Source organism: Daphnia carinata, chromosome 10 (assembly GCF_022539665.2).
Source record: "Daphnia carinata strain CSIRO-1 chromosome 10, CSIRO_AGI_Dcar_HiC_V3, whole genome shotgun sequence".
NCBI classification, from domain to species: Eukaryota; Metazoa; Arthropoda; class Branchiopoda; order Diplostraca; family Daphniidae; genus Daphnia; species Daphnia carinata.
Genome location: NC_081340.1, coordinates 6,345,217 through 6,369,882, shown reverse-complemented (window position 1 = coordinate 6,369,882; position 24,666 = coordinate 6,345,217). Strand labels below are relative to the sequence as shown.

Below are 24,666 nucleotides of genomic sequence, written 5' to 3'. Positions count from 1 at the left end.
TTTTACGGGGTTTTGTTCCACTAGATTGACCCCCAAAAAAAACGGTGTTCTCCATTCTGGGGAATACCAGCAAGTCCTTAGCCTTCCAAATTTGGTTGACTGGCACAGTTTCAACATGAGCTTCCAAAACTGACAGTGTTACAGTCTACCTAAACACGTTTTATAGCTTTAAATGTGCATTCACATCGTTGACTACGGAAAGGAGTCGAAAGAAAGCCAAACCAGCAATTCCAACTAACATTTCCCTCTTAATAAGTAGTATAAAGTCGACACAATTCCTTTATTGAATATCTTCTTTCTAGGTACACATTTGAAAATAGCAAGAAGCGTTTGATGCTGCAAGAAATTTTGCAATCACATATTTGGTGTCGCTTGAACAAGTGCAGTACGAATAAGCTACAAAATACTGTTTTAAGTTATCACACCACATTAAAGTTTTATTGTTTCCTGTAGGTTTTCCCCAGTAGAGCGAAAAATGCGCATAGACGGAATAGGAGAATAAGACCTCCGAGGCAGGCGATATCCCGATAGAAATATTCCTGTTTGTAACCGCAGATGAGAGAAGAAAATTAGCAGGTTTTCAAATTTACTGTTCAGGAGTGAATGGCACTTACGGGTTTGAAGTTGTAAATTTCCAGAATATCTTCTCCGCTACATGCGACGTTTTTCTCGTAAGCCGTATACAGACCAGTAAGGATTTCCACAAAATTAAGAATTTCATCAGGAGCATCATCAGGGACAAGCTCATTGATTGCAGTGACGTTATAGCCAACGTATTGGCAATCTGTATTGTTGAATTCGACGTGATACCACTGGTTAATGGATAACGCTTCGTTGCCGTACATGAACCAAGACAAGTAACGCAACCAGTCCAGGTAAACGGGAACCGAGCCATTCTGCAAGAAAAAACCACCGAAAAGCAGCACTGGAATAATCATTGGTGCAGATATAGCCAGTGCAACTTGCGGTGTTGAAGCAACGCACGAAACGAAGTAGCCTGCATCGTGAAATATTTAAAACGTACGTCCATGTTACGTGTTGGCTGACCGGAGAGGAATATAACAATGTGATTTGAATTTACCGAAAGAAGTGGCAACGTTAGTTACGAGGATAATGATTCCAGCCCCAATAAAGAAGCGCTCTACCAATGGATTCAAGCCGATTATGTAGTATGGAATGGCGAAGGCGACGAATGGGAAGAAAATGTAAATGGCCAGTTCAGCGAATGTTTTGGACAAAAAGTAGACGTCCGTCCGGTACATGCCATTAAAGTGCTCACGTAAGAAAATCGGCAGTTCGAATGAGAAAGTCTGAATTTGGGAGAAGCACATATTTGTTACTGAAAAATTGCCCACTTATTCAATGAAAAAAGCGACGTACGTTAATGACAGCAAAGACGTTTTCGAAAGTGGCATTCGTCAAAAACAGGAAAAGGACCCCCTGAATATTCAAAGAACTGCTGGCATCCATTGATTGGCCTTGGTAAATAAGCGCAATCAGAAGAGCGATGAACTGTAAATAGATCAGAAACGAACGCTATTTTATGTTTTTTTGGACGGTAATATCGATCGACTTACAATAGACGAAGACGCTTTGACCGCCAGGATCTGAGGATCCCGGAGGACCGATAAGAAGGACCGCCACATAACGGCTGAAAATTGCTGAAACCAATTTGCTTTGTAAGGTGACCTTTTGATGTTTTCCGAATCGTTAATATTTTGTCTTGTCGAATGACTGTTTTCTTTTTGAACAATTGCTTTGATCTGCCTTGCAGCTTCGGAAGTATCGTAAGCGTCGCATAAATACTTGATTTTACTGCGTGACTCATTTTCTTTGCCAGGTACGGTAGCCAAACTGAATATGTAAAAGTCGGCTGGATTGTAATTTGCCGGGCATGGCATGCCGTGGCAGGAAAAGAAACGAAGGCAATCATCGATTGGTCCCAGGAAAGCCGTTCGTCCCTCCGCCATTAACAGAATGCGATCAAACATGGCAAAGACTTCAGAAGACGGTTGATGGATTGTGCAAATTACTGTTTTCCCAGCTGATGCCAGGTTTTTCAAAGCCTTTAAAGAACATTCGAAATAGGATAACACATATTTGTTAATTTGACAGCTAAATGAATTACCTGGACGACGTTCTGAGCCATAAATGAATCCAAACCTGACGTAGGCTCATCACAGAACATCAGCGATGGATTCGTAAGAAGCTAAATTAAAACGGACAAATTAAGTTGCAGGATATGAAGGTTTAAACAGTTTTTCTGCAGCTAGCTGACCTCACAAGCGAATGCCAAACGTTTCCTCTCGCCACCCGAGATTCCTTTAATGCCTTTCTCGGGATTGCCGACTAGCGTGTTGCGACATTTGGTAAGTCCTAGTTCCAGAATGACTTCTTCAACTCTTTCCATTCTTTCCTCGTAGCTAAAATATTTATCCATTCGCAGTAGAGCCTGGAAACGCAAGATTTCTCCAACTTTCAGTGTACCAATGAAGAGATCATCCTGTTGCACGTATCCGGAAATACGAGCTAAAGCATCTGTGTTGACTGGAGCGCCGTTCAGGAGTCTCGTTCCAGTGATCTTCAATTTACCTGTATTGCGGAACGTTAAGCAATTAAGAAGTGTGGTCTTTCCTGCTCCACTTGCTCCCATGATTGCCAGAAACTCGCCCGGCTGAACAGCGCCAGTCACTTGACGAAAAAAGATTAAAGGTCAGTTACGTTGAGCAATCGCATAATGTATACCGTTCTACCGTGATCGAGGATGCGCTTGTGGGTAGTTTGCTTCTTACGACAGCGCCCTTCTACGATATCAATTTCAGCTTCGATGTTTTCCCAAATGTAAGTCACCGGCTGACTTGTTAAAACTCCTTTTATATGTTGCGATGAAAATTCTAGGGATGTCTCATTAGGGGCTGTGGGGACTACCCCAAATTGTTTGTCATTTTTTATTTCATCCTATTTGGAACAGGTCTGATATTTAAACAAATATTCAAATACTTTGAGAGCAAGGATCGTGTAGCAGAGTGGTGAAGGGAAGACAAATGCATTAGTCATAGGTTACATAAGTTAATGAGTAGATACAAGCTATTGTTTTGTAATGGAACCTTAAAAAATTAGACAAAATAATGTTACGTACCATTTCTTTATTATAAGCCAAATTATCGTGGGGAATTCTAAAATTCGTTTCGTCAGACGTAACTTTGTATTTCTCAGGCATTTCTGTGCTTGGAAAGCTTGATAGGCCTTTCTGTTGGAAGGTTTACTTAACAATAGATTTCGCAGTCGGAAAGAACCAGCAACTCGTTTGCGAATGCTGAAGTCACGTTACCGAACACGCAACCCATGCCGCTTATCTTCCTATGCACCGCTTTGGATATCTCTTTATTGACTGATGGATACTGATAAAACTGTTATAGAACCCAAGGTTGGTTTGATTTGAGAGTTTTCGAAGATAATTATTAGGTCAGTATTTTTAACTGTTATTATTTTGTATTTTACACACAGTAAGCAAAAGCCCGTTTCTTTGCCATAATGCAACAATAAATGCATGGCGTTAGAAATGGCTACAACGGTTTTAATGGTAAAATAGCACCGTTAAGATGTTACGGAAAACGTAGTTAAATTCAGAAAAAAACTGGTGAGGCAATATCGTTCGGCGCTAATTTACCTTAATTATATAACGTAAAAGCAACGTCGTGGATAAACTCTATGCTAAATTTTTATGGGGGCTGACATTACTTTTTTCCTCTCAATGTATCAGTTTATTGGTAATGACTTGCGTGATTTAAAATACCGTTAAATGCAAATGGTAGCGTAATTATTCTTGAATATAACATTAAAACAATTTTCAATGACAAAAAGAAATCGTTTTAAAGTTTTTAAAATCACGGCCGCAAGATGGCAGCTAGTTCTCTATTTCCCCTGTGATTCTTTCCGACATTTGTCTGCTTTTGCTAACCGTGTGGTTGATTTCTCGTGGAAATCTTTTTTTACTGCACTATTTATTGGTCTTCGAAGTAGTGCCAATCATTTTGACATACAATGGGGCCAAAAACGAACTCTGGCGCTAGTAAAGCAAAAGTTGAAAACAAGAAAAAAGAAAAAATCATTGAGGTAAGACATCAGTAAAAGGTTTCATACCTAACAACATGGTTAATACGTGCCGACATAGTTTCCATTTGCTTCATTGTCAGTTTTGATATATGAGCTTATGAACATATATAAACTTTTTGGTTGTCTAGATACCATCTTGTGTATGTTCATAAATATAGTAGGACAAGGTTATTGAATTTGGTTTCAACTATTATTTTGGCAGGATAAAACATTTGGGTTGAAAAACAAGAAGGGTGGAAAAAATCAAAAGTTCATTGCCCAAGTGCAACAGCAAGTGAAAAGTGGTGGTACTGCTGCAGCAAAAAAACTTGAAGATGAAAAGAGGTTGCAGAAGGAAAAGAAAGAGGCTGAATTGAAAGCACAAAAGGAAATGCAAGATCTCTTCAAGCCTGTGCAACCTGTACAAAAAGTGGAAAAAGGAGCAGATCCGAAATCGATTCTGTGTGCGTTTTTCAAGCAAGGTGAAGCTTTGTAATTTTATACAAGGTTTCCTGACAACTCATTAATAATTTTTTATTCTTGTTACCAGGAACTTGTGGGAAAGGTGATCGTTGCAAGTTTTCCCACGACTTGGAAATTGAACGCAAAGCTGAAAAGAGAAGCTTGTATTGCGACGTTCGAGATGATGGTCAAGACGGAACTTCGGAGGATTGGGATGAAGAAAAACTCAAAGAAGTTGTCGAGAAGAAACACGCTGAAGCCGACAAGAAAAAGACGAAAACAGATATCGTAATGTATTAATCTGTATGCTTGAGAGCATATTTAATTCTGAACGGTATCATGCTTTTCTTTGAATGCAGATTTGCAAGCACTTCTTAGACGCCGTGGAGAAGAATAAATACGGTTGGTTTTGGCAGTGCCCTTCAGGCGAATCCTGCATTTACCGTCACGCGCTTCCACCCGGATTCGTTTTGAAGAAGGTTAATACTGTCGTTTAGGAGACTTAAGTTGAACAATAATTAATGTGCATGTTTTTATTTAATAACCAGGACAAGAAAAAAGAGGAGAAGAAAGACGAAATTTCGCTAGAAGACTTAATTGAAAAGGAACGTGCTGCTCTGGGACCCAAGCAGACCAAAGTAACGCTTGAGACTTTCTTGGCGTGGAAAAAACGAAAATTACGCGAACGTGAAGAGTCCAGTAACAAGGAAAATACTCGCAAGCAAGCAGCTTTCAAGGCCGGAAGATCTGTTGGTGTACGTAGCGTTTTTCTTTACTGTTCTAGAACGTTTTAAGCTGACGTGTCAATGTTTATCATTCATAGATTTCCGGTCGCGAGATGTTTACCTTCAATCCCGATTTAGCCCGGGATGACAATATGGAGGATGGTGATGAAGCCTTTGATACGGCTAATCTTCCCAACGAGGAGGAAGACAGTGAAGTGGTATTGAGTTTAATTTTTGTTGTGTAAACAGGTGTGTTAATTGTTCTCTAAATCTAACAGCAGTACCGTGAGTTGGATCTGAACGCTCTTGCCTGCGTAGGCACTGACGTTGATGGCTCAGGCACAGTGGCTCCTGCCTCCCGTGAGTATCAACTCGTGGATGTTGAAGAGTCGACTAAAAATGGCGATGCCGAATGTCTTGATGAAGCAGCGGGTGGCGTACCTATTGACGAAAACCTGTTTGCAGATGAAGACGATCTTGACGACCTCGAAGATGAACTGGAGGAACTGGACGTCAACGACTAAAAATACAACAGACTCTTCATATTCCTTCATGCAACAGGAATGAAAACTAATTTTACAATCGGTAATTGGGAAGTAAAAAATTTTGTTTTCTTTTTTCTTTTCCAATACATGTGAAGACAAGCTCACCATTTATTATCTTGTACAAGATTAAGACACAAAATATGGGTAGGTAAAATATTTCATTCCTTTTTCAAATCAAAATTTGGTAAGAAAAAAGGACGAATAAAGAAAAACTTAATTTGAACGAATCACACTTCAATCGCGATGTAGCAGCAAATGTGTCGACCACCCAACAAATAACAGACTAGAAAGATATTATCAATTGTGTTGAAACTATATGGTACAATAATGAAAAAGATTCGGAGTCACTGCATACATAATAATTGAGCTGCCTGGCGAACACAAAGAAGGAAAAAAAAAATGATTATAAGACAGACTGTTTGCATCAGTCACTTGAATAACTTGATACGTTGTGCTATGTGTGTGGTCTGGTCCAACATAGTGGAAGCCCTGTTCTCTTTCCCTTTCCAACAAGTTTTTGTTTTTTATATGTGTAAATTTGCATTTTGTTCATTTTGAACCATTTAGAATGGTAGGTTGAACTAAACAAGTTTTAAGATTTTGCGCCAATTTGGAGACGGTCACGATGGAGTCAAGCATTCCTTGAACGGCAGCAACACTTGGGAACTCCTTGCCAGCCCTTTTTGTGCTCTGAACGCACGTTTGTAATCCCTGCCAATCGAGGAGGAGAAAAAAAGGGACAAGTTAAATTTAGCGCCAACACTTGAGAAAGTTGTTTGAACACAAACTTGGCAGAGTTGGTTGGATCGTTCTAGGACACTGGCTTTGAGTTTGGCGTTGCCGACGTTCCTGTGAACGGTATCGCCGATGCAGAGCAGCTTGTGGGCATTGAGGATGACGAATTTGGAATAAGCTACAAACACTTTAGGAGGCTGATTGTGCTCAATGGTCAAAATAAAGGCATCGATGGCGTTGCTCAGATAAACGGCGTATGTCTCGGCTTGCGTTCCATAGAATTCCACCACGTTCCGGTCATTATCGCTGACCTACAAAAAAAGAAATTAAGTTTTTTTCATAGCTTTTTTCTGGTGAGTTGTAATACTTTATCGTGTGGTAACACAGGTAAATCTTCGGACTGGGCAACCAAGACATCGAAACCCCTTTTCATTTCGTGTGGTAAGGTACGTTTAACCTCTTCGTTTTCTTGATCGATTTTTGCTTTCGATTCAAGATTGACGTAATCATAGTCATCATTTATTATTTCAGCCTGTCCTTTATTTTTGTCAAAGAGAAGATGGCCATTGCTTTGAATGAACACGACGACCTATGAGAAGAAAAGAAACAAGAAAAAAGAAAATTATTATTCCATTATTCCAAACAGGAAATGTCGGTTCTGCTTCTCTGAACGTAAACCGATTTCCGTTTCCCCTAGTGGGGCCTTGTCTTTCAAACTAACATTTACGATTGTGAAACAACGGCCATGTTAAGAACTCAAGTCACGCTCGAGTTGATGGGTAACGATCATTACCTGTCGCATATCATCGCCCAAGTTGCGGCAACAAGCCAACAGCTGGTCAAGTTCTGCTTCGTTTTCGTTATTGGTTCCCAGCCGGGTGGTAAAGAGATCCGTCCAACTCTGTGAACTTTTCTGGACGATGGTGTTGGCATCTTGAAGCGGCCTTATGAGTCGTATCAATCGGATGGTGACACCTTCATCGCCGAGTCCATTTTTGATTCGTTGCGATGCATTTCCGATTGTTCCACGTGCAAAATCGCACAGTTCCTTGAGGGAGGTACGTAGCCGGAGCACACGCAGCTGCAACTCAGTCCAGTCACCACCAGATGCCGCTTCACTAAAGCTCTGCAAGTTGGTGATAGCACTGGATACTTCCGCGTGTAGCCTACCAAGAGTATCTAGCGCAGCGTCTAATGGCAGCGGCAGGGGAGCGCTGGACACCTTATCCGTCCCGTCAGCTGATAACGGTTTTGGGCTATCATAAGTATCACCTCCTTGTTCAGAAGGAGTCGGGTGACTTATTATCCGGTTGTGTTCTTGGGATGCAGCCATCGTACGAGGCGGTGGAACATCGTAGACGAGCCCGCTGTTGTCTTCCATGATGGACGTGACTGTTGGTGGTGGAACGTCGTAAAGCGTTTCGTCTGGCACGACGGCCGCAGCCGGTTTCGGCACGTCGTAAACCTCTTCCTGAATGGCTTGACTGGCTGGAAGTGCTTCTTTGACTACCTGGTGGTTGGAAGTTGGGACGTCATAGAGTTCAAATGATTGTGGCTGTTGATCAATGATGCTGGAACGGCTAGACCGGCCAGAAATGCGGCCCACTGCGCTGGACAACGATAGCGATTCCGAGCTGACGGATCGGTTCGCACTGGAAATGGCGGAGGAGCCGTCGGAACCGCTGCCAGACGAGAAGAGCGATACGCCGCTGGACCTGTCTGACAGATTGTTGTTGCCACTGCGATTCTGAAAACGGGTGGCTACGGCTGCTGATCCAGCTGCGATGGGAATGTCGTATTCATCTCCCAGTGTTGTTGCCGTATTACTCGATGATAACGGCAAAGGTGGGGGACTGATGGACGACCCTCCACACGGGCCATTGTTGCTGATTGCCACCAAGCGCGGCGTATCGTAAGTCTCCATAGTCGGACGAGGTACATCGTATTCGCAGCTGATTGAAAAAAAAAGAAACAAGAATGAATCTCTCTAACTTGTAAGTATCTAGAAAAGAAAATCCATTTGGTACTTTGATCGTTAAAAAACTTGACGTTAAGACATTTTAATAGCATCATCGATTAACTATTCATGCAAAACAATGGATCGTAATGGGCAACGAAGGACGTCTATTCAAATGCTTTTGGTCACGAACGGCATAATCTTTGAGATAGAGAAAGGGGGGGAAAAACAAACCTGCTATCAACGGATAACGTCCTAAGCGGCTCCATTCGACTGACGGGGTTGTGTGGTCGTGGAACGTCGTAATCAGCAAACATGGCTGCATCTGGTACGGACGATTGTGTAGACAGCAAAGGACGATGTGAACGTGGCTCTTGGTAGTTGGACGATTCTTGCCGGATTAATGTTTGATGTAAAGATCTGGGCATATCGTAGCAATCCTGTGAAGCATCTGGATGCTGGACTGGTGTTGGATAGACAAAGATATTTCCTGGACGTGTACCAAAGGAGGCCACCGACTTGAAAAACAAAACTGCAATTAGCATCATTTTTTATCTTTACAACGTATCCTGATGAAAATTATCCCAGCTGGCCTGAAATAGGACACAGCTGTTCAAATTCCCATCGGTTCGTCGGCCAGTATTGATTCGCCTTGCTTTCTTTTTGTGTGTGTAAAACATTTGTATGCATCTGTCCACAACGATAAAGAAGGAGTCTGGAACGAATCGATCCAGTAAAAAAAAAAAAGGCTTCTTTCAAACTGCCGCCATAAAAACGAATTAATGCCAAAGAAGAAATTAAAAAAAAAAGAAATCACCTTTGAAGTGCGGAATTCATCGCCTGCGTCCAGTTGCTTTTGTTTTTGGGCCCGGACAGCAGCGCTCAGCATTCCTGTTTTGGCTTGTTGCTGAGGGATCCGTCCGCCGATGCTGGACGAACTACTGCAGCTGCTCGAACTTGATGAGCTGCTACTACTGGAACTAGAGCTGCTACTCGAACTGCTTCCACCACTACTATTCAGCCCAGGTGATGATGCGGCCGGATAAGAAACATTGCTGAAATCCCCAATGACTCCTCCGGATACTCCGCCGCCAGTGTCGTACACCCTGGCTATTAGACGCAGCCGGTTGGCTGGGCAAATTCCCTGTTGGACACATAGATGTTTCAAGGCGAACAAATTCAATTAAAAATAATAAGATTTCTGTGGTTTTTAGCGTTGCTGTAAATTCTTATTCTATTCGGCTGGAACGGATGCCAGTTGTAATGGAAGCTTTGACGTTTGTATTTTCTCCCCCTTCGAATTCAATGCGGATGATGATGTGTTCGCCCATTTAAGTGTAGGGCGAGCCCATTAATTTTAATCTACCACACTATTGGGGGCGGACTTGATGGCTAACGGAAGCGGCTTGTCATATTGTTCCCGAACGATCATTGAATGGTTTTCTCTTTTCGTCCCCTCTCTCTTCCTAGTATCGGTGTAGAGTATAGAACAACAACTCTATATAACGCCTTTCCTATTTTTTATGGTAGCTGCCTCTCTTAATTGAGCGGCAGGGGTCGACACAAGAAGAGAGACATTTCACCATAAGTTATTTCCTAACGGTACAAGTACATAGTACGTAGAAATCCTATAACAAACACATGCTAACATAAAGAAAGAAGAAAAAAAAGAGTTGGAAAACGTTAACAACCCAAAAGTTCACTTTAGTTTTTAAAAGTTTTGATTTCCCTTTGTTCTATGTGGGTTTTATTTAAGAAGCCCCGACAGAGCAGGCCGTTCCCGTTTTAGCTTGACAATTCTGCTCGTTTACAAGCTCATCTGTGAGGGAAGAAAGTTGAATGCGAACGTGCCTGTTTCTCGAATTTTTCGGGCAGAAGTGTTTCGAATTCTTTAGTCACTGTATATTTGTCTGGGACACGATGCACGGGGGGCATCTAACACGCCAAAAGAAGAGCAGCAGGGTGATGGAGCAAGAAAGATTTCCCTGGGATCGCATCAGATTCTCAAGTCGAAATGAATCATGTTCAAGAATGACCTGCGATCCAGCTGCCGTTTAATTGGAACTCTGAGAAGGGAAAAAAAAAATAAAAGAAGGACGGAGACCCCAAAAGAGACAAAGAGTGACTGAGTGAATGACATCACCTTTGGCTTCTTCTTATGGACCTAAAAAACAAACAGAGGAAGGAGATCTTTGCCTTTGGTTGGCCCCTTTTTTGTTTCGTTTCTTTTCCTTTTTCACATGTGTAGCGTGTGGTGATTAATCAGTTGGCGACTGTCGGACGGACACGAAAGACTTTTACAGACAGGTTTCGTTTTTGTGTTTCACTGCGTCTGGTAATCTTTGTTTCTTTTTCTACGCAATAGGTTTCCCTCGTCTGATAGTTTTCCTATCCTATTTGGTGCCGTTCAGCAGAACAACGAAACGAAAAACGCAAGGACTTAACAAAACATGACCTTAATGAAACAAATGCGACACCATATTAGACCGCCAACCATTAGATTGTCATCTCAAAATTGATTCATGTTGTTATTGTTTCGACCTCTCCAAACTCAAATGCTAAACAGTGAGTCACCGAACTATGATAATTATAATTACTGAGATAATTCAGTTTTGTTCTCTTACCTGGCGTCCTCTGAGCATGCAAAGCCACCATCCCTCCAGTCCGCTCGTATTCTGTTCCAAAACGGTCAGGACGTCTCCTTTGCGAAAGGCGAGTTCGTCGGGCGTCTCGGCGATGTTGTCGTACAAGGCCCTCGCCACGCAATTCTGTTTCAAAACATTCCACAACAAAAAGAAAATAATCAATATTTTTATTATTATTTGTGTTCAAGGAAATCATCGTCTTTCAAGGGAATTCCAAATAAAAGTCAAAAACTTTAAAAACGAATAGACAACTCTGACGGCGTTCTCGTCGTAAAGATGCCAATCGCACACAACTCGTCGATCACATGTTTCTCCATGTCTGTGTTGCTACGCCACATGTCTTTCTCAGTGTGCTCTATCGTATAAGGTGATGATGTTGCAGCATCCCCATCACGAGGTAAGATTTGTAAAACAAACTTAACAAAATTCAGAGAGAAAAAGATAAACCCAGTAGAAAAAAACAAGACCACATAATGTAAAACCCAGGGGTGGCTTTGTTTTCCCTCCATTTTAACCCCACGACAAAGGAACCCCTGTCGGGAGCCATTTTTTTCCCATTTGACGAGAAGGGTTGAGAAAAACCACGAGTCTGTTAAAACGATTCACGTTTTTTTTTAGACCGAACCAAATAAGGTGTAGGCGCCAGCAAACAACCCCCTGTCTACCTTTCTTTTTACCTTAATTAGACTTTGATGAGGCAGCCATGTTGGCAGTTCAGTTGAGTGAATGCTGACCTATTGATAGCATGTGTATTATCTCATTCCTTTTGACTGGGAATTTCCGACTTCATGGCCATTTTTTGTTTACACGTCTGTTTTGCATAACTTTCGATCGAAAAACCCCAAAAAACGATTTAAAACAAATGGATGCCATGTTATTGAAAAAAAAACAGAGAAAAATCATCGTATTCGGGTGGGATGATTGGATTACACGATCACGATTATTGTGTAGAGGATTCACGGCGTGAGCAAAGATTCTTGTGTGGAACGATGTTTTCTTTTTTTGTATGGGGAAAAAGAGATCAAATCGCCCGTTTTCGATTTCAAAGGCACCCTGGGTGATTTATGTTAGTGCTATTCAACTACCCTGGCGATTTCAATCTTCCTACATTTTTGTGTTTTCAAAAAGACAAGAAAACGTTTCTTTCCCTGTTATTAAGCGAGGGCTTTTGTTTTCTTTTTGTCTGTTGCAATGAATATTCAAGAAACAACACTAATCTTGATGGCGGTTACCTTTTTTGATTTCCGAAAGCTCTTTTGTTTCAACCCCTCAGTTCCCTTCGCCCTCCCCCTCACGTTCTAAAATGTTTGTCATTTCTATTTAGAATTCGAAACGGGTCCCTGACATCCAATCAATTCGTGTGAAGCGGCCACAATTTGTACACGGTTGTATAATAGTGTGAACTTTTAGAAAAAAAAAAAAAAGAGGGGCCCTCCAATAATTTCATTTTTTTATCCCGTGGACAATTTTTATTTATGGCTACACCAAAAAGCAATTCAGTGTGGGTGGAATAAAAAAAAAAAAAAGAACAGGGAGAGGGAAAAGAACCCGACTTTGTGCAAGAGGACACCGATGGAATAAGAAAAGGCTCATCTTTCTTGATGGGGGGTCAAACACTGGACCGCCGTTCGTTTAGCCCTTACTGTATAAAACATTTCTTTCGGGGGCCAACAAAAATCGGGTGGGTGTTTGCTGGGAATGTTTTTACAAACAAAGTCCCATGAGCGTCGTATTCTTTTACATGAAAATTTTTTTTTGATTTTCTTTTTCTCGCCTTCTTCTCCCCCCCCCCCCCCCCCCACCGTTTCAAGAATTTAAAAAAATCTTTTCCGCATAGAAACAGCGTTGCATCTTTGTTCAAATAGCCGTGACAGAGGGTATGAAATCATCGTTACATTGAACGAGATAAGTGAAAAAAAATGGCCACGGTTTATAGTGTAGAAATTGTCACGTGAAGGTGATAAAAGAAAATAATAAAAAAAAACTCGTCCGGAGCACTTAAACTCGCCCCACTGGACTCGATTGATCTTATCTTATATTCGTATAGATAAGGCAAAATCCTTGTGCACCTTTGATAGTCAACAACTTTTGTTTGTACATTTTCGCCTTCGCTCTAAAGACAAGAACCCGGTGACCAGTAAAAACAGAAAAGTGTTCCAAAGATAAGTAGAATTTGGGGAAAAAAACACAAAAAAAAACATTTTATAGACACGTAGGCAAAAATGGGCAGTTTCCATAGAAGAAGACGAGGTCAACACTTTGGCGGTGAAAAAAAAAATTCAAACAGGTCATTCATCTCAGTCAGTCCTTCTCTTCTTCCGACTTTAAAGATAAAAACGAGACACGACACACACTCCCCCCTCTATTTTTTTTTTTTTTTCCAGAGTCGATTTTTCTTTAGTGACGTCACTTGTGTGTCTCGGCGATGGATCCAAGCCAAAAGAGAAAAGACAATTTTTCAAGCGCGAAAGAAATTCAATAATTTGAAATGATGAGACAAGGATAGAAATGCCTTTAAAGGGCCGTTTCAGTAGAGAAGTTCGTTCAAACTTTGATTGAACAACGAAGCTTTGACAAATACGGTTCCCGGACACAACTGAATACGACCCTCTTTGGCTTCCCAATTCATTTGCTGTCCGCATTCCGGAATCCCCACCCCAAAAAAAACATGGGGCTCGTTCAAATTTGTATATATACACACACACAGCATCCACAAAAGATTTACCACCGAAAGGTAAACTTAAAAGAGGGCGGCATGTGCTCCCACGAGAAAAACATCCAAAAGTCGTCGGCATTCCGTTTTCTGACCAACACATTTACAACAGAGGGAGGAGGATGTTCTTTGTTAATCAGAAAGGTTTGGGGTGACCCCTCCGTCATCTGTTTTGACGATCCCAGCTGGAACAATTCACATTCGGAGAATCCTAATAAATTACCCATGGGGTCAATTTAACCGCCTAACATAAGGAAAAGGTCAACAGTTTCTTAGCCTTCCAACAATTTTATGTTAAGAAAGCACTTTTTTTTTTTTAACTCCCCCCCCCCCCCCCTTCTCTTTTCAAAATAACGTACCTTTTGTGTGTGTGCTGTATGGATTCGTTTTATCCAGCGGAATGGTCCCCCCCCCCCTCTTTTGTCATCCGAAACCCCCCTAACGTTTCGTGTCCTTCTGGTGGACATGAAGAATCTTGTTTTTCTTACAGAAATTTGATGACTCGACAACCCACCTCTTTGGTCGACAATAACATCATCATTGCCGTGATTTTGCTGGGACAAGGACTTGTTCGTATGGGGAAAGGGGTTGGATAGATAAAAGAAACGAAATGCGTGTTGCCCTGTGCCAAGTGAATGTTAAGACCCCCGTCATTATTTAAAGTAGGATAACAAACACTCGAGACCTAGCTGACGGCAAGGTCTCTTGGCCAAAAATTAAAGGTGTTGTTGTTTGACCGACTTTTTCGCTTCCCAGATTTTTCGTGAGTCCCGAAACCTGACTGTAATCGAGTCAATCTTTTAACATGTCTCTCTACAATCCTATTAAAAGAATTTGTATTTAATTCTTCAAGAAAATTTTCATAGTTTTTTTTTTGTTATGATTGTGGACGTGTTCCACTTATTCACGGTCAACCATTTCACTTTGATATCACGCGGTAACGACGCAGCTCTTTTCAGTTTTCTTTTTATTTCTTTTTCTACATTTTTGACGTCATTTCTCTGCGACTTTGCTCCGACGTGTGTCGGAAGGTAGAATGCTAAACTGTATTCCAATTTCTTTTGAATACTATCACGCTCCAGGCGAACATTTATTTAGAAAAAAAGGAAGAGGGATATATATTTTTTTTTTCTTTTTATAGCTTTTCAATGGGACCGGCTGTGGTCCAAACATCTTCACACATGTCCACAAGCTTCCATTTTTGAAAGAAAAAAAAAAACGAAATTCTTTTTCTTTTAAAAAAAAAGTTGATCCCTCCCCTTCCATATTGTTGAGCGATCAGGTGGCGTGGAATAAATAAGGCATCCAGGTATTTATCAGGTCGTTTCCTTCACCCTCGTTGCGTGTCTGTCGCAACACCGTACTAAAAAAACAAAATAGACATGGTCCATAAGCACAATGGCTGTTAAAGAAAGAAGTCGTGAAACGTTTTTAAAGGAATTAACTGCTACAATAGCGGATTCCCTGTAGGAAAACACGGGTTTGTTGTTACCTCTTTCATTCCCCCCCCCTCTCCCTCCAAAAAGAAAAACTAGTTTTCGGGACCAATGGTATCTCATTGTTATTCAAGAGATGTCTCGTCTAGAATTAAAATTAGAAATTTTTAATTTAAAAAAAAAAAAGGAGAATGATGATTTAAAGATTTTTTTTTTTTTTTTTTTTTACTTGGCAGGATTTCAGAGAACCAGCCCAACAACAATCGGTGGGCGGAATCAGCAAACGGAAGTGACGTCACAATTTTTCTAAGAGAAGAAAAGGGGGGAAAGTTTTTCTGCGTTATCGTCCTACCCTGTTGCCTTGCACCGGAACTAGCCAAGTCACTAGGATTTGCTTTGCGTGTGTCACAACGACATGCTAAAAGGTTAGTAAAAATGTGTGTTCTCCCTGTACTTGTTTCAAGAGGATGATATTTTTTTTTTCAATGCTATTCGAAAAAATCAACAAGAAAGAAAAGCATTCTGTAGAAAATCGCATGACGGAATGCCATTTGCCGGGCAAAGTCCCCGCTGGCGTTAGTTGTGTGTTAAGTGGGTGTAACGCTACACGGCCAAAGAGGGGGGCTAAACGACAAAGAAAAGCGCATTCTCTTCGCCCAGTTTTCAAGTTTTTTTTTGTATCTTTAAATGATAAAGAGATTCGAAGAATAAAACATGTTCTTCATTCGGCAAACCAGAACTTAGGAAAATGGCGCGAGCCAGATGTGTGACCCAATGTCCAGTACTATATAAATACGTAGCGTACAAAACGGACTAGGTTGGGTGTGTGTATATACAGCGCAAAAAAAAAAAAGGAATTTTATTTATACTTACGCCTGCAAAATGCTCCGTTCTATGGGTAAACATCATGATGCTCTGGTTCCTCCGTTCTACGTCTTTCATAAACAAGGAGAACTCTCCCCCCTTTTTTTTAACGTGCCGAAAGATGTCAAACGGATCTTCTCGCCGAGTTTTATGTTTTTTTGTTTTTGTTTTTCACAATTCCGGTACGTGTTCTGTTTGCGTGCGCGCGCACACGCTACAAACACTCACTCGATGTAGTGGGCAGGGCAGGACGGAACGGACAAAAAAATCGATACGGAAGAGAATTTTCACTCTTCCGGAACGTTTGCGTGTGCCATTTTTTTGGTTCCTTTTTCTTTCGACTCTACAAGCAACACTTCACTGTGTTTAGAAATATCCGCTTTGCGAAAACAAAAAGAAACTAAAATTAGCACAGTTCTCTCGTTATCGTTTTCAAATGAACAGTTTTCCCGTTTTTTTTTTTGTCTAATTTTAATGGCTTAAAAAAAATCCATTAAAAGGTAATTGTAGACACTTGAAGAGAAAAGACACACACACGCACAATAGTTTTTTTTTTGTTGTTGTTGAGTTTTTCTTTTATGTAAAAAAAAAAAAAAAAAAGTGGGGAAATTCGAGAGAGGTAAAAAAAAAAGTCCGTGTGAACAGCACGGCTTCAGCGACTCGACTGGGGTTCCAGTTATAAAAAGGCCGGCAAGAAACTGGTATTCTTCTTCTTCATGTATGTGGAAACTACCCATGTTCTCTATCTGTGCGCTCGACTCCGAGTATCCTATACTGGGAGTCGAGCGCAAATCGGAGCAGGTTTAACGATATCCTCAGATCGTGTTTTGTATGAAATTTTCGGTCGTACAAAACCAAACAAAAATGTCGGTTGATTTAATTACGAAGGCGTCAAGCTTCATAAGAATAGAGCTTTGGGGCGAAAGCGTTTGCTTCGTCGCACTTCCAGTGCTGACCACTTCAATGCATGTCTGATGAGAGAGGGGTCCTTCTGTCGGTTCCAGTTGTCTGTAATAACATTGTGTTTAAAAAAAAAAAAAAAAAAAAAAAAAAAAACCCGCTCGCTTCACCCGCAGTCAAAGGATTGCGTGAGAGTCGGTCACTTGGCGTCCGACCCATCAAGTTGTTTTGAGAAAGGAGAGAAAATTAAAAGAGAATCCTCTACGCCCAATTTTTTTGTGTGTGTGTTTGGATGTAAACACGTTTCTTTTCTTTTTTCCGATCAGAAATTGTTTGAAAAATGCCAAAGATGTTCTTGGAAAAGCATCGGCCCAAAAGACGCGATAACATCCGGATTGTTGTCACCCCCCTCTATCGTCTAGTTGACCTTTTCTGACTTTTGCTGAACTCCCCGGGTGCCTCCGTACTTAACCAGAAAAAATGTGGGAGGAGTTTCTTAAAAAGAAAAGAAAAAAAAAAGGCCTTTATAAAGACAAATGACACCATTCAAAGTTCGTTGTCTTTCATTTTTGTTTTGTTTTTTTTACTAGCTCCGATTTCTTAAAGAATTGCATTTTGCTTCGTTGCTTCTCTCTTTGGTAATCAAGACGATGCTCCTCTTTGGTCGGGTGTCATCCCGTTATGATTTGTTCTCGTAAAGAAAAAAAAAAAAAAAAAAGAAATTGTCCAGTTGTGAACTGGACGGGAGAAAGCTCCTTGACGTGGGAAGAGCCACTTAAGACAAGAGAAATGCGCCAAATTGAAATGCCATCGCTGTCAGGCTCTGCCCCCAGAAAACACAACGTCTAGAGTCAAGTGTTTCGCTAAAGAACAGAGTGTCCCTACTCTGAAAAATTCGTCTCGTATTTCAGCACGTCGGTCCCAATCTTTTGCATTTTTGTCCTCGTTTTCCCCCTCCGTTTTGTTCCGTTGGTGCTTTTCTTCTGACTGGAAATACCTTTTAGAAAGACATTCCGTGCTCTCCATGGTAAAGAAACGGCGCTAGATAAGTTTCTCACGCGAAGAAGCTATCGGGACCTGCCCAAAACGCTCCTTTTTAAAACTTATTCTCCCTCCACCCCCCCCCCCCCCCCGAAAAAAAAATTTTTTTTTTCAAAGGAAAAAAAAAATCAGATTTTATTGCAGCAGTTGTTTATTTTTCTTTGCCGTAGCTGATTTGCATGTGTGAGGAAGAAATGTATATCTACATGCATATTCTATCAGTGGTCAGGGCGAAGGCCTTTTATGAAAAAATAATGCACGACATGTGGAGGTCCATTGCTGGTCCCGTTCTTTTTTTTTTTTTTTCTTTTCCCTCCCTCCATTTTCTTTTTTTTTTCTTTTATCTGTTTTCCTCGTCTTTTTTTTTTCTTTATTTGTACATCATCTTGTTGGGCTTGTGTTTTTATTTGAATTGCCCATAGGTGGGCATGGCTTGCGTGGTCAAAACGGCCTCGAGAGAAAGGCAATGAAGGCCAGGTATTCTTTACAATGTATAATACCAACATACACACAACACACACGAATTGGTAATTATCCAGACTTGACCCAGCTGCAAATTGCTCGACACAAACGCACAAGATTTTTTTTTCTTTCGTTTTCCTAAAGAGGCGAAACAGAAAAAAAAAAAAAAAATGAAGCGATCAAAAGGAGCCCGTCATCACTTTCAATTAAGGTCGATCAAAGTGAAAAAAGAGAAGCGCGCCCATTGTGTGCGGAGCTAATTGGAAAATGGCGTTCGATATACTGAACTTTCATTGCTCTATAAAAGAAAAAAAAAAGTGTTACGTATCGTTTGTTTTGAATGTTCTTTTGTTTTTGTTTTTTTTTTTCATCATTTGGCCTCGTTGAACACAAAACAAAAAAAAAGGCGGCATGTGACCGCCCGTCACCAATTCCAATTGGTTCCGAACGTGACTCTGTTTAGGGCGACTCATTTCACGGTTTAAAAAAAATAATAATTGCGTCAGATGGTAAATCACGGGTCCGTTCTGTTGATTGACACGAAAATCCCGGGGTCCTTTTTTAATTTTTTTTTTTCTTCATCTTTAAAAAAAAAAAAATCACTCCATCATCAAGTCATTGAAAACGCGTATAAAGGAAGTTCTTTGGGTAAAAGGAAAAGTCCCTTTTTGGAGGTAGATAATAGTGTCGGCTGTCGGGATTCCTGCCGTCCTCGTTCGTGAGTTATGTCGAGAATTGCGTTCTGTGACTGGGGATGCGCATTTTCAATGTTAAAAACGTATCTAACAGCAGTACAAGGGCAACACTGTATCAGTCGTGAAAAAAAAAATGGGCATAAAAAATGGTTTCTTATGAAAGTGTACGAACGTTTCTTTTTCTAGTGGCGTCTCAACGGCGACTGAATTGCCAAGGTGAATCTAGTAGAAGCCTATCTCAAGATTTTCAGGCACCGTGACTCGTTGAATTTCTTTAGACTTGATTCTCAATCGTCCTCACTCTTTTTGGATCGTGAACAGACGTTCTGTTTAATGTTGAAAAGTCGTAAGGAAATCGTCGGCGTTTTTCCGTTTCTTTTCTTGTTTTGTTAAACAAACAACCCATGACGTGAGGAGAAAAGTTGGCCTGGTTGTTAGGCACACATTTTGCAAACCTGTTGCTTGTTATAACATTCTACTACACTTTAAATAGATGAGGGAGTAATTAAAAAATTGAGTTCTTGAGTGTCGAAATAGTTTAGCAAAATTGTTGTATGACCGTGTGGCCTAATGGATAAGGCACCAGACTTCGGATCTGGGGATTGCAGGTTCGAGTCCTGCCACGGTCGATAGCCAGATTTCTTTTTAGTCCTTTCCACTTCTCTACCATTGTTTAGCTTTGAACAAACATGTTTAAAGGACTCGAACTCCCTGCCGTAGTTGGAAGTTTTGTGTATGACCGTGTGGCCTAATGGATAAGGCACCAGACTTCGGATCTGGGGATTGCAGGTTCGAGTCCTGCCACGGTCGAAGTGTTTATTGATCTTTTTACATTTCGGTTTCATCATTTCATGCAACATTTTAAACATTTAGATATATTTTAAAAGTTCCTTAATTACGTTAATTTTTTAAACAATTTTTTAATTACTATTTTTTTAAATTTTGTATTCGTGCCCAATAACCTCAACGAATTAACAATAGAGAGGGCCGTCGGTTCGCATACCAACATGGTCTATTTTTTCTGAGGCAGCTGTTTTATTTTACATTCTTAAATGTTTTGTTTGCATATTTATAAAAGCGAGATTCCGAAAGATTCTTTTACAAGCTATAATTTTTTCTTTCAAAATTGCCATCATTAGGATAATTTTCGTGTTGTTGAGGTGTATCGATTTGCGTTCAAAAATTCAACGTAGGTTTTTTTTTTCCTTCTTCGTGCCTTATCTCGACGTTAATGTGTACACTGCGTACGTCAATTTCACATCACAATATTAATCTAATTGGCCCACGTTTCCCACTTTATTCAAATAAAGATAATTTTTGAAAACAAAGTTCAGGTTTAAAAACAAACAGAGAGACTTTAGCCTATTTATTTTTAGTAGACTACGTTGAGACAGCGAATCAACCGCCACTCAACTGTTACTTTTGTTGTTTTGTACAAAAATCTGGTCAAACTTGTTTGGCCGTGATTTGTTATCAAACCAGGTGTTCCCGTCTGGTAGCCAATTGATTTTGTCTTAGTTGCTGTGATTCTTTAGTATTTTTTCAAAACGATTTTGTGTGTGTGTGTGTGTGTGTGTGTGTGTCGTCGTCAATTCTTTTATTTTAGTTTTGTCACTGTTTGGTCATTGTCTTGCGTGTCTAACCAGTTGTAATCGATGGAGCCGTCGTCCTACGGACATCTCTCGGACGTCGCCCACCCTTCCGCTCCGTCTATTTCAATCTGCGATTAGAGCACTTGAATGCTGAATATCCCAGGGTAGCGTGAAAACAAAACTTGACTTTCTCTCTCTCTCTCTCTCTCTCTGTAGAAAATACCGATGCCGAAAGAGGCCCCGAAAACACATAACCCCGTAAAAACAAAAGAAAAACAAAATTCGAGTTTAATATTTGTTTTCCTTTTACTTTTTCCGTTCTCTCTCTCTCTCAAAAGAATCTTATTATAAGAAACAACAACAACAATAACAAATAACGACACAGATTTGTTTTTGTTCTCCTTGGTCAGAGGAATGCGTCATGGCGCCACTGTCCAGTTCCTAAAAGTTGCGTGATCAATGTTGCTGTCCATTATATTCATGCGGAATAGGGCTCCAGCCTACCGCTGTTGTATATAGCTGCAATTTCTCTAATAGCTCCACCTCTTGACTTTCCCCCTCTCTAAATCCACTACAACATTTCGCACCCATCGCAGTTCGTCAAGCAGTAGTTTAAACTCCAAAAACACGACAATAGGTGTACCATTCTTTCTATTCATAATAAGCTTGTCACAATTTTTTGTTGTTGTTTGTGCGCGCTTGTCACCAATCATAAATCCATACAAATCAAGTTTCGCCATCCGTTTTTGACCGTCTCTTGGCTTTATGTGCGCATAATAATCCGGCGTGAGCGCGCTTGTAGTAGTCGTAGTACAGAATGGGCATACAACGTCACACCTTATAGAGAGAAACTAGGAAAGAGTCAACCAGGGTCGGTATCAGTTCCGGGTACAAGACGGTTCATGTGTCGCCAGTGAATACCATAAAAAACATGAAAAGAAAGGAAGCCAGTTTGACAATGTAAAGAGTATTGTGTGTGTGTGTGTGTGTCTCGTCGTATGTTTTCCTGCATGCCGTCCATGCGGGGAACGATGTCACCTTGTCCTTTTTCGCATTCACCAGCGATTGTGTCTGCCGTTTGTTTTTTGCGGGTTGATCGATGCAAGTCCGGTTTCTTATTTTTCTTTTTTTTTTTTACGCGTGTCTATTCATAAGAAATCTCATTGCCAAAGAGACTGAACGACCCGCTCTCAATCATTTCCTTATTCAGCATAACTTATAGGCATAAAAAAAAAAAGGGGGAGGTAAAATATTTTAATCCTTTCGGATCTCGACACACACACACACACACACACAAATATTGAAATGAATACGAAGCAAAACAAAAATTATTATCATTATCCGCGGCTTTTTCGGTTGAAATTGCTGCCCTCGACGTAACTTATATCAAACTAGAAATTAAACTGTATTATTTACCGCTTTGAGGATTTGCATGCGGATCTACTTTTATGGTCAAGAAAGCTTATCATACGCATAATTGCCTTTCTTTTTTTTTTTTCAAGTCGGTTGCCCCATAACGAGATAATATTATCATCAAAAGAAGGGTACGTTTAGATATACGCGCCGCTGCGCGACACTGTCTGTAATGCGCTCAGTACGTTATCATTATGTACGACGCAATACAGGTAAACCTTAAGGTCGAGCGGAAACGAAACAGGTTTAACAGAGCTTGGCTAATGCGCCGCCAAGATAACAATTTAATGAGGAAAGAATTGTGTTAACTTTGACGCACGCTACGTAAGAAAGGAACTCTGGTTATTTTGGGTTCGTTACGTTCTTGAGTGATGATCGTAGGTGTAATAACCATTTCAAGTGTCATCCAGCTGTTTTACTAAACGTGTCGAACAATCAACTTTTTTTGTTTCTCGATTCATGACGAGCTGCCGCTTTTTTAACCTGCTGAGAAATTCGGAATTTGTTTCATCATTAAATTGATGGACGAGACATTTGGATAATAACTACTCGTATCGCAAATCACCAAGTTTCCCATTTTAAAATTCTCTTTCCATCCTACCGGCGAGACGTTCCTCATCATCCTATCGAAAACTATTTAAATTACAACAAGATGATGAGTTAGCGAGAGCAGAAGGCGCCGTCTGGGGGTCCCGTGTTCAAAACTTGCCTCGTACAGATTTTTTTTTTTCCTTTCCCGCTAGCGCGTTCCTCTTATCATTGCATCTTTTCCATCTTGTTCTTGTCTTTTAAATCTTTTTTTTTTTTTTTTTACTCTTCATTCTTTCTTCCCTTATTACGTAAGAACACGAGCTTTCGGTCGGTGTGTCAGCAGTGTCAGGCGTCATCATCGTAACGCATTGTATCAAAAAATTGCGTGCGTGTGCGTATGTTTTCGCTTTGTACAACTGCGTTTAGTAGCCTAAACGATCGAGTGTCAAATTTGCCTTACACACACACACTACATAAAAAATTATGAAACTGTTGATTTTAAAAAGATTATAAGCAACACAGCCCCGTGCATAATCGATGGGTTTGGTTCCCCGATCCCAAAGTAATTCAAACTGGCTCGTGAATCATACAACAACCACGGGAAAAAAACAACACTTACACCACAGCGTAGAATTAAACAAAAAAACAAATACAAGTAAAGTGAAGTGATACGATAGACCTTGAGACTTGAAGAGCTTCTCACTTTACTCCGCAAAGCGCGCCCCTTCTACTGATGGCCCGGATCTTTTGGATTATTCAACAAAAAATAGGCGTTTCTTTGACGAGACCGTATAGGAATGCCTCGTATTTGAATATTGCTTATAGGTAGTATACATAGTTAACAATTCCCAATCTTTTCCTCTTTGAAATGTTCTTCTTAAAAATACTGTGCTAGAAGGAACAAAAAATTGAAGTTTACCAATCGTTTCCAGTCAGCTGGTTGCTCCTGTATGCTGGAGACGCTCAGTTGGCCTCTGGCTATAGCAGTCTGGACACTTCCGTCGATAAAAGACATAATTTTTCGTTTCGCTTTCTACACTCGATGTGAAGTGGTTCAACTTTTTTCCCAACCAGCTTTTTTTTTTTACTGAAACGAGACGATGTTTTCTCTTTCTCCTTCTTTTTAACTCTGTATAAGAAAATTGGCTTGTGTATCACTTTATTTGTACACGATCACGTACGCGGAATAAAAAAAAAAAAAGAAGTGGTGTCTTATCACTGCCGGATGGACTTCTCTCAAAAGAGTGAAGCAGCTATGGGTAGTGGAGTTGGCTTTTGAACAAATCGGTTCTCTTATTCTTTTTTTTCTTTTCCTCTTTTGGTTCCATTTTTCGCTATAGTAGGAGCCATGCGGAACTGAAGAGACCGGCTTCTGCCGGATTTGAATTTAGTTGGAAATTTTTCTTTTTTGATTGCGAATCAAATCAGATAAGCACAACGAATTTTTTTTTTTTTTTCTATTAAACATTAAGTATGGACAACGTCGTACGGTCCTTATTAAGACCTCCAGCATGGCGAAAACAAGAAGAGAAATAAGAAGAAACAAAAAAAAGATGGTAGAACGCGCAAGGTTGTTGTGTTCGCTAATTAAGGTGCTTTCCTTTATCGGCAACGACTGCGATTGTTTTTTGTTCCTCCTTTAGTATTTAAGCAAGAAAAAAAAAAATGAAAAGATAAAAACAAAAGGAGGAATAACTCTCTGTTCGTGTAGAATGGAATTTTGTCTGACGATTCATCCAAAGCAAAAGCTTTTGTTTGCTACCACTGGTACTTCTCTTTAGTGTCGTGGATGTCTGAAGTTCACAAGGTCGGGATAGCATTATGGTTTCTTTTCACGTTCATGCAGCTCAAGACT

The 24,666-nt window shown here is 40.5% G+C and overlaps 3 protein-coding genes and 2 non-coding genes across 8 annotated transcripts; 3 read left to right on the top strand and 2 right to left on the bottom strand.

Moving 5' to 3' along the window:
* Positions 1-265: 265 nt before the first annotated feature.
* Positions 266-3,288, bottom strand: LOC130701291 (protein white-like). Its single transcript, XM_057523255.2, has 9 exons — positions 3,140-3,288; positions 2,754-2,958; positions 2,279-2,691; positions 2,129-2,209; positions 1,578-2,066; positions 1,381-1,512; positions 1,082-1,310; positions 615-997; positions 266-539 (listed from the first exon to the last, which is right to left on the bottom strand). The coding sequence occupies exons 1-9, from the start codon at positions 3,218-3,220 to the stop codon at positions 438-440; spliced, it is 2,115 nt and encodes a 704-aa protein (XP_057379238.1). The 5' UTR covers positions 3,221-3,288; the 3' UTR covers positions 266-437.
* On the top strand, positions 2,572-5,931 carry LOC130701309 (zinc finger CCCH domain-containing protein 15 homolog). 3 transcript variants are annotated; one of them, XM_059497266.1, is made up of 7 exons: positions 2,572-2,712; positions 4,319-4,577; positions 4,646-4,845; positions 4,917-5,036; positions 5,106-5,312; positions 5,381-5,500; positions 5,561-5,931. In XM_059497266.1, exons 2-7 carry the CDS (start codon positions 4,487-4,489, stop codon positions 5,804-5,806), a joined length of 984 nt encoding a protein of 327 aa, XP_059353249.1. In that variant the 5' UTR covers positions 2,572-2,712; positions 4,319-4,486; the 3' UTR covers positions 5,807-5,931. The 3 variants fall into 3 exon arrangements, with proteins under 3 accessions (XP_059353249.1, XP_057379263.1, XP_057379262.1); XM_057523280.2 differs by lacking the exon at positions 2,572-2,712 and adding an exon at positions 3,930-4,116 and having other exon boundaries at positions 5,564-5,931; XM_057523279.2 differs by lacking the exon at positions 2,572-2,712 and adding an exon at positions 3,931-4,116.
* Positions 5,932-6,363: 432 nt separating this feature from the next.
* On the bottom strand, positions 6,364-23,884 carry LOC130701287 (breast cancer anti-estrogen resistance protein 1-like). Of its 2 annotated transcripts, none has more exons than XM_057523248.2 (8): positions 23,731-23,884; positions 11,144-11,287; positions 9,337-9,663; positions 8,754-9,037; positions 7,356-8,514; positions 6,930-7,151; positions 6,616-6,873; positions 6,364-6,538 (listed from the first exon to the last, which is right to left on the bottom strand). In XM_057523248.2, exons 1-8 carry the CDS (start codon positions 23,824-23,826, stop codon positions 6,377-6,379), a joined length of 2,652 nt encoding a protein of 883 aa, XP_057379231.1. In that variant the 5' UTR covers positions 23,827-23,884; the 3' UTR covers positions 6,364-6,376. The 2 variants fall into 2 exon arrangements, with proteins under 2 accessions (XP_057379231.1, XP_057379232.1); XM_057523249.2 differs by lacking the exon at positions 23,731-23,884 and adding an exon at positions 16,187-16,622.
* On the top strand, positions 19,832-19,904 carry Trnar-ucg (transfer RNA arginine (anticodon UCG)). Its single transcript has one exon. It is a non-coding gene; the product is annotated as a tRNA-Arg (tRNA).
* Positions 20,013-20,085, top strand: Trnar-ucg (transfer RNA arginine (anticodon UCG)). Its single transcript has one exon. It is a non-coding gene; the product is annotated as a tRNA-Arg (tRNA).
* Positions 23,885-24,666: the final 782 nt, after the last annotated feature.